General features: G+C 41.8%; 1 protein-coding gene across 1 annotated transcript in view; it reads left to right on the top strand.

Moving 5' to 3' along the window:
- Nucleotides 1-15,700, top strand: part of LOC123745444 (ladderlectin-like) — a 155,442-nt gene that overhangs the window by 130,392 nt on the left and 9,350 nt on the right. The window contains exons 4-5 of the mRNA XM_069300878.1: nucleotides 12,988-13,164; nucleotides 15,572-15,695. Coding sequence (XP_069156979.1) covers nucleotides 12,988-13,164; nucleotides 15,572-15,695 — 301 coding nt within the window. The remainder of the gene's footprint in view (nucleotides 1-12,987; nucleotides 13,165-15,571; nucleotides 15,696-15,700) is intronic.

Here is a 15,700-nt window from a genome sequence, read left to right on the forward strand (position 1 = left end):
AAACATTTACACTCAATGTGGCAGGTACGAACGCAGTAGGGCATTTCCACATTAATATGCCATTTATACACAGAATATATAATTTACACACAAAATATGTTATTTTATGTACAAAAATATATTATTTACACAAAAATATATCATTTACACAAATATTGAATGTACACTCAATGAGAATTAAGTTGGCTGACCACAAAATAACGTCTGACCACCTCTCCAACAATGGATTCCTTGTAGGTGTAGATTATTATCATAAATTCATCACTGGACAAACTAAAAGGCATGGAATGAACCTGTTATTGTCTGTGGGAGGCAATTTGCTCACTGGCCCAGTACTGAGTCTGAAACAACCCACCCCTGTAGACAACTAACAAGTCAACCCATTGATAGTTACGTAACTAGAGGGAGAACAGTCACCACTTAAATTCAGAAACATGTCTGAAGATGAGCTTGTTCCCCCAGTACTTAAATTATGGGATCTAGTCACCTTTGGTATCGTCCCTGAACAACCTAGTCCAGATGATAAATGGACATACAAACAATACCTGGACTCAGAGGTCTACATGGACAACCAATACTAGGTCAGGCTACCATGGACGCTGAATCATCCTCAACTATCTTGAGGTTATCTTAAAAGGAATTTAGGGCTTAGCTTCCATGCTGCCCGGTCCTCAACCAGGTCTCCTTTTTGTTACACACCCCCATGAAGAACCTGTAGCAGTTGTCTAACTCCCAGGTACCTATTTACTGCTAGGTAATCAGGATGAAGGAAATTTTGCCCATTTGTTTCCGCCTTCACTGGGGATCGAACCCAGAACCTCAGGACTACCAATCCGAAGCGCTGTCCACTCAGCTGTCAGGCCCCCGGTAAATCATTTCATGGCACAAAACCAATTAAGGTCTCAGGTGTTGCACTTAAATAGACAACCTGATAACCTGAAATTGTACCATGACATAATACAACAACAACTCGATAACAAATTTATCGAAGTTGTAACCAGTGATGACCCTAAGGACATTATTAAAGTACTGAAAAATTCAGACACTAACCCTCCTACAAAATATTTAGCTGCTGTGCCAAGACCAGGCAGGATAGTATCTCATTGAATGACTGCCTTCAAACTGGCCCTAGCCTGACACAAAGGCTGTATGACGTGCCATTAAAGTTCGGCATAGGGACTTATGCATACACGGCTGTTATAAGTAAGACATTTCTTAGGATAGGCCTCCAAGAAGAGGACCAAAATTACACCAAGTTCCTATGGATAAAGGATCCTAGTAATCCAAACAGTGAATTAATCCCATACAGGCTTCCTTCAGATTTCTTTAGAGCTACTTCTTCGCCGTTTCTGCTTCAAGCAACCTTAGACATGCATTTGAAGAAGTCCAATTGCCCAAATAATACTGAAATTAGCAATAACCTGTATGTAGAACACTTCCAAGGAACAATTAGCAGTGATAAGGAACTACTTAACATATATAATGAGGTCAATCGAGAGCTGTTTGGAGCAAATGTGCCTCTCCAGTCATGGACCTCATATATTGTAAAATTAAATGAACTGATTGAGTCAGAATTTCCAGACGACCAAGTACCTCATAAGACTAAAGCATTAGGAGTCGAAGGGGAAACAACATCTGACCAATTAATAATAAAATCAGTGGAACCAGAAACTGCCAATCTAACAATGAGGAAACTATTATCCCAAGTCAACAACCCATTGGGACTATTAAGTCCCATATTGATAAATGGGACGTTGATAATGCAGGAATGCTGACAAGAGAAGATAGACTGGGATGATCCACTAACACCTGTCTTGGAAGAAAAATGGCAGGGATTAGTGAAGAATCTAAGTATCCTAGAGTCTGTCAAGTTCGCTAGAAACAGTACATCAAAATCAATCAATTAAGCTTCATGTGTTATGTGAAGCCTCAGAAAGGCTTAAAGCACAGTAGCCTACCTAGTAACAGGTGAGCAGGCAAATTTGCTCACATCAAATTGCCATTGGCAACTGTGGCAGGTCATTGCCACAACCTGAGTTAACAGCCATACTGCTAGGAGTAAGATTGACTCATTATCTGACCAAAACCTTAAGTAACATTTGACGAAACAGTTGCATAGTCAGATAATGAGGCAGTACTACAGTGGGTGCGAAAATAACAACAGCAAAACTCCTTACATGAGCAATTGCATAAAGGAAATAAGAGAATCTTGCTGACTGCGGGACTGACTGACAGGCTCTAGAGGCCTGACGTTGAAACAAGTATCCAAAACTGAGATGTGGTTCCGTGGACCTCAGTGGCTAGTCAGTGACCAGTGCCTTAAACAAAAGCCACAAGCCATTCATACCAATGTCAGTGCTCCCACTGAAATACCAGACCCACCCAGGACTTTGGTAATTTATCCTATTTGGTACTCTGACCTGAACAAACTATTAGGCGTCACACAAATTGTGCTTTATTTCCTAAAGAAAATAGCAATCAAATATAAATTCCCTAGTCCCTTAAAGTACTGGGTCAAAGTGGCCCAAACCGAAACGTTCGGAATGAATTTTTAAAACGTCCCTAAGAAACTTGAAAAGGATCTGGGGCTTTGGATCGATCGACACAGTTATTGCATTTTAAGGTGCAAGGGGGTCCCTCGCAGCAATAATAATAAGAACTGCCGCACGACAGTACAATATGAAACTTAAATAATACTACCATAATTCTGACGAGGAGCGATCAACTGTTCAGCAGCCTTAAATATTGGATTTCGACGCTTGTTTTTCTCCCCTCCCCCTCCCCCCCCTCCTCAGAATTATGTGGGAAAATTCGACATCATATTCAAACTCTAATGTAACAGCCATCAAATGTTGTTAATATACATTATTTAGTCATACAAAAGTTACAGAAAACAGGGTTACATATTCAAGGTCATACACAAGAGTTAGATTTGTATCACAAATACATAAACCCATTCTTCTATCTGAATCTCGAATGTTACAACATCGGGAGAGGGAGGAGGGAGAGGAAGCTATTGTAAACAGAGGCAGCCATATTAAGAGGTATTGTGAACTTAGAGTCCGACGACAGAGGGCCTCCCATAACACAAATTTACTCAAAGCATGTCCTAAAAAGCAGTGTGACTCCAATTACTAAATATTTGCTTCTGAGACAATCTAACGTCATAATAAGGGAAGATCAGCTTTCAGTATTTCTATTACACATAATTTTGGCCATTATTAGTGTACGAATTTATGGTTATGCTGTAGAGAGACAACACCCACAAGGGTAAGCCTCATTATTATAATAATTTAAGTTCATGTGTACACCTGTTCAAACATGTAGTCATCAGATATTACGGTGTATTATATCTTCGGGTGGGTGTGACCACATGATACATAGTTGAGCTGGCCACATAAGGACCACCCAGATGCCAAAAATCACTGGAATTCATGTGTCCAGGGGTGTCTGATGTGTGATGACCAGTCAACACTGCCGAAACAGTTGAGGCCAATATATACTTTAACTGAACACTTGTAGAGTAATTTAACATCTTAGCTGAAATTTACCGTTTAATAACAGTAAGATTAAAATAATAAAAAATAACCATTTTAATTTCAAAAATTGTAATTTAATTTTTTTTAAATAATAATAAAATAACCTCTCCCCAAAAATATGTGAAGGGATGTTTACTAGTGACGGTAAATTATAAAATACAGTCGAAGAAATAAATTCAATCTCTTAGAATAATAATCAAATATATCACTGGTAGGCTTCCCCACACGAGTATCCTAGTGCCCAAGTGAATAAAATGTTTATTTCCACGATGGTGTAGTTGGTAATTTATATAAACATGTATATGAATGACATTTGTGTAGATATCTATAGGAGCTGCCTCGAATAGACCTTCTGGAGTACTTCTTTATTATTAAATTATTTTGGAATATATACAGCATTAAAAATAATTTATGAAGCTAAACAAGATATGCTCTATAAAATAGAGCATATTTTGATATTTGATATTACATTTATATGGCTCAGCAACGCATGTGTGTTGCTGAGCCACAGCAACCTTCCCCTGTCTTCCAGTCCTCCCCAACCAGTCCCCGTCCCCTCATACTCCCAACCATTCCTCACTCCACCGTCCTCCCAACCAGTACCCACTCCCCCATCCCCTCATCCTCCCCCGCCATTCCGCCCTCCCTCGTCCCTTTGTCCTCCCCACCATCCCAAACTCCCCCGTTCCCTCGTCCTTCTCCACCATTACCCCCTCCCTTGTCCCCTCGTCCTCCCCACCATCTCTCACTTCCGTCCCCTCGTCATCCCCACTCGTCCGATGCCTTCCCAAATGGTCTGATGTTCCCATCAGAAAATTGGGAACATCAAGTAATCTGATGTTCCCATCACTGAAATGTAAGAAAAAAGTTAGAAAATGAAATGAAAAATGAAAAAAATATAAAAGAAAACAATACTCACGAGATGAACGATATGGTAAACAACACAGCTCAATTCCAATGCAATGGCACACAAAAAAATTAAATCAAAATGAAAATATATCGAAATCAATGAAAATGGAATTTATCATGGAAATCGGAAACATTGAAATGAAATCGTAACATATTTAGTATTGCGTGCGTTGCTCTTACGTGTAACAGATGGCACTGATTTAAACAAAAAAAAAAATTTCCTGGCACAGGTTTGGCATGTATATAGTAGGTATATAAAAACACGCACCTATTCAAATGCAATTTTGTGTCAAAATTTCAAAGCAATCGGTAAAGTGGTTTGGAAGATTTATCTCATAAAAAACACATGAAAAACACAGTTTTTCAAAAGAAGCATGTTTTTTCCCAACATAGACATGACATCTATATAGTATGTATATAAAAACTCACTTGTATGCAAATGGAACATTTGTTTGAACATTTCAAAGTAATCGGTGAAGACTTTTCAAAGATTAGCGATTTTGAACAAACGAACATTTACATTTGTATTTGTATAGAAGATAGCTTATGTTGCTCATATGTGCAACAGATGGTGCTGTTTTAAAAAAAGCATGTTTATACCTGTCCCAGGTATGGCATCTTTACATAGGCTCACGAAACGAACAGTATGGTAAACAACACAGCTCAATTCCAATGCAATGTCACACAAAATAATTAAAACAAAATGTAAATAAATCGAAATAAATGAAAATTCCATTTATCAATGCGATCAGAACAGCGAAATGGAATTGCAACATATTCAGTACATCGTGTGATGCTCCTACGTACAACAGATGGCGCAGTTTAAAAAAAAAAAGGCATGTTTTTTACCTGTCACAGGTGTGACATCTATATAGTAGGTATATAAAAACACGCACGTATATGAATGGAACGTTGTCAAAATTTCAAAGCAATCAGTGAAGAACTTTCGGAACTTTACAGCGTGTGTTGCTCTTACATCTAACAGAGAGTGCAGTTTTTATAAAAATGAATTATCTTTCCTGTCACAGATGAGGTATGAATATAGTAGGTATATAAAAACACCCGCCTAATCGAATGCAACGTTGTGTCAAAAATTCAAAGCAATCGGTAAAGGGGTTTCGAAGAATTCCCTCACAGAAAAAAACACAGTTTTTCGAAAAAAGGACGTTTTTTCCCCTCACAGACGCGACATCTATATAGTATGTATATAAAAACCTGCTTGGATTCGAATGGGACGTTGTGTGAAAATGTCAAAGCAATCGGTGATGAACTTTCGGAGATTAGCGATTTTGAACAAATGAACATTTACATTTTTATTTATATAGATGTGTGAATCATCGCAATACTCAAAAGTATGGTGTTCTTATTAGTGATTCAATTATTATGTTCTTAAAGCAATAAACATAGTTTTGCAGTTATTACACTATATACACACATTATATATAAGTATCTAAATGTTTTGTTCACCACAACTGTACAACTAAGATGATATAGTTAGTTCAGGCACTAAGAGACATCGCTACACACACACACAGTCAGCTGGCGGCTGCCTCCCTCACACACTCAAGATCATGTGCACTAAAATTTCTCCCTCAACAATTCTGTTTGTAGTGTTATTACACTATATACACACATTATATATATGTATCTACATGTTGTAAGCACCGTAACTGTACACCTAAGTTTGTAGAGTGCCCAAAGAGCATAGTGGCCACCCTCTACTCAGCTTGACAAGTCATACAGACAACGCCACCTCCGTCACCCAAATGACTCCTCTTAACAAAATCCTTTTGCTGATATTACGCTAATGCACACTTTATATATATGTATCTACATTTGTAATCACCATAATTAACCACTGACCTGGTACGGTGAATGCAGACAATAACAGGTGGCCACACAGTCAGAACTCTCCCTCCCTCCCTCAGCATTACTCCTCCCACACAACGCTAATTATCTCAACAATCCTGCTATTATCACAACAATCCTGCTATTATCACAACAATCTTGCTATTATCACAATCCTAGTCATTTTTATCACAACAATCCTTCTATTATCACAACAATTCTGCTATTATCACAATCCAGGTCATTTTTATCACAGTCAGGGGTAATCTGTAATATTGTCATCGCTAAATAATAGCAGTTACATATTATTTTGACATTTTTAGGCGATGCTGTGGTCACAAGCTGAACAGCAGTGCTGTTAGCTCATGCTGCGTGCACCAGCCTTGGTTGCTCCCACAGTACTGTGGCTCTCACACCTGAGAACATTGCCCACGATTTTTTTTTAAACATGGCGTCTGTTTACAAGAGCCCTGAAGAAGCTTATGTGAACCCCGTGTAGCCGCCGGCCGTTTGAATCGTGCCTAGCACACTATGGCGTATATATACGCTATAGGGTGACAGGAACCCTATGGGGTATGCCATAAGGCACTGAGCGCATGGCGTATATATACGCCATGCGCTCGGTGAGACATGTTACTCTTTACACACAGAAATCACAATAGCGGGATGCATCAAATGAACAAATCCACAAGGGCCGTGACGAGGATTCGAACGTACGTCCAAGAGCATCCCAGACGCTGCCTTAATTGACAGGCACAGGCTGCCTTAATTGACATAGCTGTAGTAGTAGTAGTAAGTAGTAGTTGCTGTAGTAATTTTCTGTAGACACTAAGCTAGTAAAAAATCTTCCTTATGAATAAGTACATCTAGGAATGGCAAACATTTATTAATTTCAGTCTCCATAGAAAATTTTATAGAGGTGACTTGATCATTATGTTTAGCTACAAATTCGTCTGTGTTTACATCTGTAGGCCATATACACAAAATATCATCAACATATCTAAACCATGGAATGATTCCAGGGGTAATTTTTGAAACAAATTTAATTTCAAAGAATTCCATGTACAAGTTTGAAAACAATGGCGATAAAGGATTTCCCCAATGTCATTCCAAAAGTCTGTAAATAATACTCATTATTAAAGGTAAATTCACATTCAGCTAGAGGTGTTGAAGTGAACAAAGGCCGCCTCACACCAGATGGTCCGGGAGTTTGCATGGCGTCAGCATAGGCAGGACCTGTGACATCATTTATGTCTGGAGCGTGCCGCAAGTGTTGAGATACTGTTGCTGTTTGAGGCCAATCTTCCGGGTCCCAGCGCAATAGGGCCCAAATTGCCACCTCGTGGAACTGTAGCAATGTTAGCTTTTTTTGATCAGTTGTGTGGTATTTGTACAAAACAAAGGCATTATGCAATGTCATTTGCAGGAAATAAAACGTTATCTTTTTGGTCCATTTGTGAGTTTTCCTGGTAATATGGTAATACCATTTGATCGAAGTGGTCCACACCTTTCATGAACTTATTGTACCATGCAGCCTAATGGTGAGAAAGAGAACCTCATGGCGCGCAGTTTGAAACAAACCCAAAGTAAATTGGATTAAAATTGAATTTTATACAAATATTTTTTATGAGGACATAATTTTATGTCCACATTGTGGAAGCGGGTAGCCGAAACAGGCCTCCAGGTTATGTCCTGATCCGCATAAAGTGTTAATGCATAACTTAACAAGATTGACAACAATTTCAACAGAAAGTGGTAAAACATGGCTCATTAGTTCATGAGCAAGATGATCAAGAATATCATAAACTGGCACCTTTCTAATCAAAGAACAAACGTCAAAACTGATTAACTATAAATCAGGAGTGACAGGAACACTATTCAATTTGTTAACTAATTCAAGAGAATTGGTCAAATGAGAAGAGGAAATAGTTCCTAACAATGGGGACAAGATTTTTGTTGGGATTGAGTACTACAGATGTTGGAGGTAGCATGTTTGGAGCAGATGCTCTTTTGTTTATGATCTTGTTAATAATATTTCATGTACCTGATAATTGTTTTGTGGTTTTGTTATTGGATGAGAATAAAACCATGTGGACGAAGATTGTTTCTCTTCAGCTTTAAACCATAACAGTGGCGACGAGGATTAAACATCTCGGGCAGAGAGCCTGGGTACGAGACGTGGTTTGAGGATCCAGTGAGAGCAGGGTACGTCGTGTGGACGAGTGGACGCTTCGCATACAACAGTGGAGTGTGCTACCACCGTGGCCATGGCTGCGCTGCTCATGTCAATGGAGCCGTTAAACACTGCCAAGATCTCGTTGGACCTGTGGCTCAGCCTGCTGGAAGCAAACTTTCAGTATCGGGAGATTTAGGAGGACGCCAACAAGAGAGCGGTACTCTCTAACGGTTTCACTGGGTTCTGAAGCGTATAGTGTTTTCGGAAATTTGTGTGCACCTGAGCTATCCCACACGAAGACCTATGTAGACCTGATTGCCCTTCTTAAACGTCAGTATGTGGTGAAACCATCATATCACAGGAGTTTGATGGATTTCCTGAAGAGGACGAAAAAGCAGCAGGAATCCGTACAGGATTTATATGCGGAATTGAAGACTTTGGCTAACCACTGCAACTTCAGAGCACGGTTGGACGGCAGGGTTAGTGACCAGGGGCCAGATTCACGAACGCACTTATGCAAGCACTTACGAACGTGTACATCTTTTCTCAATCTTTGGCGGCTTTGTTTCCAATTATTAAACAGTTAATGAGCTCCGAAGCCACAGAAGGCTGTTTATAACAATAACAACATTTGAATGGGAAGTTTTCATGCTTGTAAACTGTTTAATAAATATAACCAAAGCCGTCAAAGATTGAGGAAAGATGTACACGTTCGTAAGTGTTTGCGTAAGTGCTTTCGTGAATCTGGCTCCTGTTGTTCATGGCAGTGGAAAAGGAGAATTATTTCCATAACCTGGAGGCAGAAAACTTGGATCTACAATCGATGATATCATGGACAGTGCTCAAGAAGATATTGAACCTGGAAAGTGTTTTTGGAAGTAAGACTTCTACTCAGGAAATTATGGTCGTACAGGGCCAGACCAGATGTAAACACTGTGGATACAATCACATAAGTAGCAAGTGCAAATTTAGTGCCTATATATATATGTAACTTTTGTAACAAGGAGGGACACTTGCAGAGAGTGTGTAAGGAATATCTGAACAGGAACAGCAAGGCCTGGGAGAGGAGATGACCAGGGAATGCAGGAAGAAGAGGTAGTAGTACTGTGGTCAAGGCAGTAGAGGAAGGGAAATCGTCTGAAGAAGCTGCAGGTGAGGAAAACCGACTATATTCGTTGAAAGAAACGGTATGTTCAGTGAAGTAACAAGTGGTGAATTTTGTAATTAATGGGAAGTTAGTTCCCTTGGAACTGGACACTGGTGCTGCAGTGTCAACATTGTCTAGAGCTTGGGCAGATACCTTGCAATTGAATGTAAAACCTGGTAAAAATCATTAAGTGCTTATGATAATGTACCGATTAAGGTCTATGGCAAGGTGTCGGCAAAAGTAGGTTATAATGGAAAATAAATTGTCCACGATTTTTATGTAGTGGATTCACATAATCCTAGCCTATGTGGTTAGGATCTCATGAAAAAAGTGGGAATTTTCTTGGCGGGCCTAGATGAATTGTCGATAATTAAAACAATTAAAAGTGCCGAGCAAATGTTAGATAAATATTCAGTGGAGGTAGTTTAGTTCATTTATTATGCACCCCATACCCATCTTGTGGGCGGTAGGGGAGAGGGTTACAGAGGTACATAATGGGCTCAGGGACTGAACCCCACAATTCATTTAGCTAAGCAAGTTACAATCTTGATGAGCTATTTACAAGTCAATATAAGTCGTCACATCAACAATGGGTTCGAGATCGACCACAAGTACTGTTTCTAAATTAAGTAACTGACAAATGTGGAGAGCTAGTGTCACAATTGATATGTTTGTCCTGCACACCGCCCCCCATCCAGTGGGCAGCGGTGGATAGGTTACAATCACTTAGTTACTTCCTACAGTTAGCAAACTGGGGATATTTGGCTAAAATTTCTGGTAGCAGATCATTTTGAATGAAATATTTGCACATCGTTGGAACCTTGGTTATAGTATTGTCTCTAAATTCACGTATCTTTTCGCACTCCATCACATATGATGGAGGGTGTGCGAATAATTTTGTTGACACAGTTTACATTTGGATCTCTGTCTACATCGGCAGATAATGAAAATTCCCAGAGATACTTGTAACCGAGCAATAGTAACATCTAGAAGTCTGCTGATTTTATTGTATGATCCATAGATGTGTGGCTCCTCTTGCATGATAGTATGATGATAGATAGAATTACTGGTGTCAATTTCACTGCCTCAGATCTACAAGATCTTGTTGAAGTTCTCGGTGTACTGCTGGTGGAAGCAGATAAGCCAATTAATAGCATGGTGGCAAAAATTCACCTGAAAAGTGGGGCTTCACTTAAATTTTTCAAGGCACGAACAGTGCCGTTTCATTACAAGCAGTTGGTAGAATCAGCCCTGGAAAAGCATGTGGAAGAAGGTATCTTAGAGCCAATTACACATAGTGAGTGGGCAGCCCCAATTTTACCAGTGTTGAAGGCAGATCAGAAATCCTTGAGAATCTGTGCAGACTTCAAGGAACTGAATAACCGCATACACTGTGAGGCGTACCCTCTACCCAAGATAGATGAGTTGTTGTCAGAGGTCTGCATGGGGACAATTTTTTCTAAGATTGACCTGAAAGGTGCTTACTTCCCCCATGCACTCGAGCAATATCAATAGGCCGTTCTCCCTCATCGCCCTTACTTCATTACACACAGAAATCACAGTTGCATGATGCATCAAATCCTTGTCACGGCCCTTGTGGATTTATTCATTTGATGCATCACGCAATTGTGATTTCTGTGTGTAATGAAGTAAGGGCGAAGAGGGAGAACGGCCTATTGACATGGCTCGAGTGCATGGGGGGGAGTTGTGTAAAACCCTTGTTTGTGCCTCAGAGAGGCTGCAGGATCCAGTAAGTTCAGTAGATCTTCGATTTCAACTCCTTTGACCATGGCGTAGCTCAGTCGATTAAGGCAGCGTCTGAGATGCTCTCGGACGCAGGTTCGAATCGTCGTCACAGCCCTTGTGGATTTGTTCATGGGGGAGTCATACCCTCTCGAGGATGACAGCTCAGTCGGCGTATTCTTCTAGTCTACCAACTGCCTCACACCTTCCCAGACTGTCTTCTCCAAACAGTAGCAAATACTGGCTGACCTACAGCCTACTCTACTCTAACATAATAAGAAAATATACTAATGACATATATATGTACCGGCCTATATATCAAGGGGTATTGGGAGCGAAATAATGATCTATCCTAATCACTCCTGTCCACGATGGCTATCCTCCGATGGTAGAAGGTACACGGGTCCTAGGTAGCTCTCGGCATTCTGGTAGTGTGCAGGCGATGAGTCACAATAACGTGGCTAAAGTATGTTGACCAGACCACACACTAGAAGGTGAAGGGACGACGACATTTCGGTCCGTCCTGGACCATTCTCAAGTCGATTGAGACTTGACAATCACAATCGACTTGAGAATGGTCCAGGACGGACCGAAACGTCGTCGTCCCTTCACCTTCTAGTGTGTGGTCTGGTCAACATTCTGGTAGTGTATTACAGGTCCTCATGTGTCGTGGAGAAATCGCATCTTCACCGTACCAGGGTTCGGGTTTTCCCAACTGGTCCAACCAGTGGTCACTGAGCATGTCACTGTACACACACGCTCCTTCAACGAGACGTTTTCTCAGGGATCCGGATGCAGTGTCTTCCCTCCAAAACCTCAATAGATGTGACCCAGTCACTGCAGCGCTGCACGTCGTACTAGAACGGACTCATGGGCGCCAGATTTGCCCTCCCAGAGTCGTCGCACACCTTCAGTCGCCGACTAATATCCTCAAGTTCTTGGCACTCCTTTGGCCACTAAACATGACTTTTTCGTACTCCCCAGGAGAACACTGTCTTTTGCGAGAATGGTAGACTGCGATGGCTGCTTAAAATTCACTGAGCGAGGCTCCCAAAACCTCTAATCTCGGGAGCTCACTGACGCATTTCTGCTCGCATCAAAAGTCTGTGTAGTTCTGCATGCCAGCACAGGGCCAGGTCTCCCGGTGACGTCACTAGCATGCGTGCCATTTCGGGCAGGTTATTAATCCAAATTCTTCCCTGGAATACAACCCGCCAATTCGTTTAACAACCAGGTACCCATTCACTGCTGGGTGATCAGAGGCAACAGTTAAGGATTGGCACCCAGTCAGTCCTCCCTGGCAAGAATACGACCCCGTCCATAGTGTTCGCGAAGCGCCGGGTAAGTGTTTTATCCACTGCACTACCGGCACTGTTAATGTTTTTGTGACTTGCTGTGAAGTCCGCGCACAAGCGATTGGTCCTGGATCGATTCCCAGCGGCACTTTTGGGCACTTTCCCTTATACCTGATTGCTCAGGAGTTTTGGCTTCATCCTGGGTGCAGTGAGTCATTTGCGAGGAGAACCTCGACAAGTCTATTAGGCACTCAGTCCTCAACGATGTGTAACCATATATGTAAACATATATAAGAAAATACATAATTTAAAACATCGGTTATTTTACAGAGGAACATTGCACGCCCCCGTACACAAGTGTAGGGAAGACGTGTCTGCTGCTGGCTCTTGGTGACCCGCTCCCCTGGGCCGCTGCTCGTCAGTATTGTGCTGCGAGGGGCGGCGACCTGGCTACCTTCACTGACGCCAACACCTACGCTGAGTACCTCGCTTTTGTCAACACTGTCAGTGAGTATTAACGGCAGGAAAGTTACAGTAAGAACAGCTTATACCAAAACTTGACACATTAACAATGTCTCTCGTCTAACTAATACACCACAGTACAACGCACTGTACAACGTCAGAGGTAAACAAACATTACCAAACACTAGTAATTACCTACAATCAGAAACCAACGCTTCATAAGACAAGGTCAACAGAGCTTCTCCTGATTGTCACATAGATGTGTTTACTCTCTTCTTGCAAGCTGCCCCTACCCAACCGTGTCCCTCACTATACCCCGTGTGTAGTCCACACTCCCTCCCTGCTTCCCCACACACTATCCTGTGTGTAGTCCACACTCCCTCCCTGCTTCCCCACACACTATCCTGTGTGTAGTCCACACTCCCTCCCTGCTTCCCCACACACTATCCTGTGTGTAGTCCACACTCCCTCCCTGCTTCCCCACACACTATCCTGTGTGTTGTCCACACTCCCTCCCTGCTTCCCCACACACTATCCTGTGTGTAGTCCCCACTCCCTCCCTGCTTCCCCACACACTATCCTGTGTGTAGTCCCCACTCCCTCCCTGCTTCCCCACACACTATCCTGTGTGTAGTCCACACTCCCTCCCTGCTTCCCCACACACTATCCTGTGTGTAGTCCACACTCCCTCCCTGCTTCCCCACACACTATCCTGTGTGTAGTCCCCACTCCTGCACTCCTTAAGGCGACGTCCATTACCTTTTAGTATGACGATCTTGACACAGTGGTTGTAGAGCTCGAACACAACTTGCTAATGAACTATGGAGTGGGCCGTCACTAGTCCAAGTCTTTAACCCTTCAGCAAGAGAACACTGTAATCTTAAGGCAAGAAAACACTATAATTTTTAAACATTTTGCAAAGATTTTGAGTCCTCTGTTTTGTTTGTATAATCATATTTTCAACATTTTACTGATGTATGTTTTTTAAGATGTTAATGAAGGGCTTTTGCGATCATCGACTAAACACATTTTCTTCAATTTTAATTTAAGGTAATTGGCCGACAGTTCGACACAAATGATATATCCTCATTCCTAAAAATCTGTATCACATGTTCCACCCTCCACAATTTCAGTACTTTGTTCGTCATTAATGATTTAAAAACAATGCAAGACAATGACTTGCTCAGGTCACCGTAACATTCTTCAAGGTCTAAATCTTGTACTGAGAAGTACATATATCTTTTTTTTTAGAAGACATATTTGTCTTCATATCTTGTACAGGAAACTTTACGTGCTTTAATTTTTATATTTCTAACGCCTTCCCTAGTAACAACTAGGGACTGAACGACGTGTTAGACTGAGGCAGCGGTTCACCTGACAGAGAAGAGTTCGAGGAGAGAGCCGCAGGTAGGGCCTTGATGATACTTAACAGGAAAGGTAGAGAAATCTAGGCTGCTGACAAGTCTCAAGTAAGATATATAGACAGCGACTCTTTGTTCGAGGTTTCATAGGATACCTATAATATGGAATAGATGTACTTTCCTGAGGCTGGTATTAGTTACATGGGAAATAGAACGGAACAAGTCTGCCTCTGGTTTGGAAAGAATGAAGGGTTGCCAAGGGTTGAAATGATTCTAATTTGCACTAGATATGCAAAGGCAGACAGATAGAATCTCCTGAACTGTCTACTTCCCTCCCTCCCTCCGGTACCGTCTGCCTCCTTCACTCCTTCCTCTTCTGCCTCTTCCAGTGGCAGAAGATGAACGAGTAACATACAATCATCGTTATCGACGTTGAGTCGACTTCTATAACGACCGAAATATTTGTCCAACTCTCGTTTAACAATTAAACCCTCATTTCATACTTCGTAGGTCGTTGGTATTCTTAAAGGAGCCTTTCCTTCTTAAGGAGGGGCGTGGGGGTCGACCCCAACCACACTAGGACACTCGACATACAATCGCAACCCACCATGCAAAGTTACATCAGGCTAACCCCTAAACGTCTGGCCTCCATCCTCGGACAAACATAGACATTCCATTTTATAAATGTTAATTAATATTAATAATCCCTCATGTCTCTCACCCTCCCTCTCCATCCCTCACCTCCGACTGCTTTCTTCCTCTAACTTCCTACACTCTCTCGCTCCTTTTTCTCCCTAGACTTCCTGAAATTTCCCTCCCCCCCCCCCCTTCCGCGACCAGTACTCCCCCACTCAACTATTTCCCCACGTAAGTACTCACCTGTACACCTATACATACATCTGTAAGTACACCTGTAAGTACAACCCCCGCAAGTAAGTGCTTGCGGGGGTTGAACGTTGGCTCTTTGGTCCCGCCTCGCAACTGTCAATCCACTGATCTCTCAACTGTCAATCAAGTGAATGTCAGCATTCAGTGACACTCAGTGTTCACTACAGCCTTTAAGTCCTCAGCAACACCAAAATATTTTACAGATTCGGAAAATGCCGCCGTTGGAGTGTGGCTTGGAGGGTCAGATGAAGCTCAGGAGGGAGTCTGGACTTGGGTCACTGGAGAACTGATGCCTAAAGGACCACCTTTCTGGGGATCAATTAACGGGTGAG

The sequence above is a fragment of the Procambarus clarkii genome, chromosome 44, assembly GCF_040958095.1.
Source record: "Procambarus clarkii isolate CNS0578487 chromosome 44, FALCON_Pclarkii_2.0, whole genome shotgun sequence".
NCBI classification, from domain to species: domain Eukaryota; kingdom Metazoa; phylum Arthropoda; class Malacostraca; order Decapoda; family Cambaridae; genus Procambarus; species Procambarus clarkii.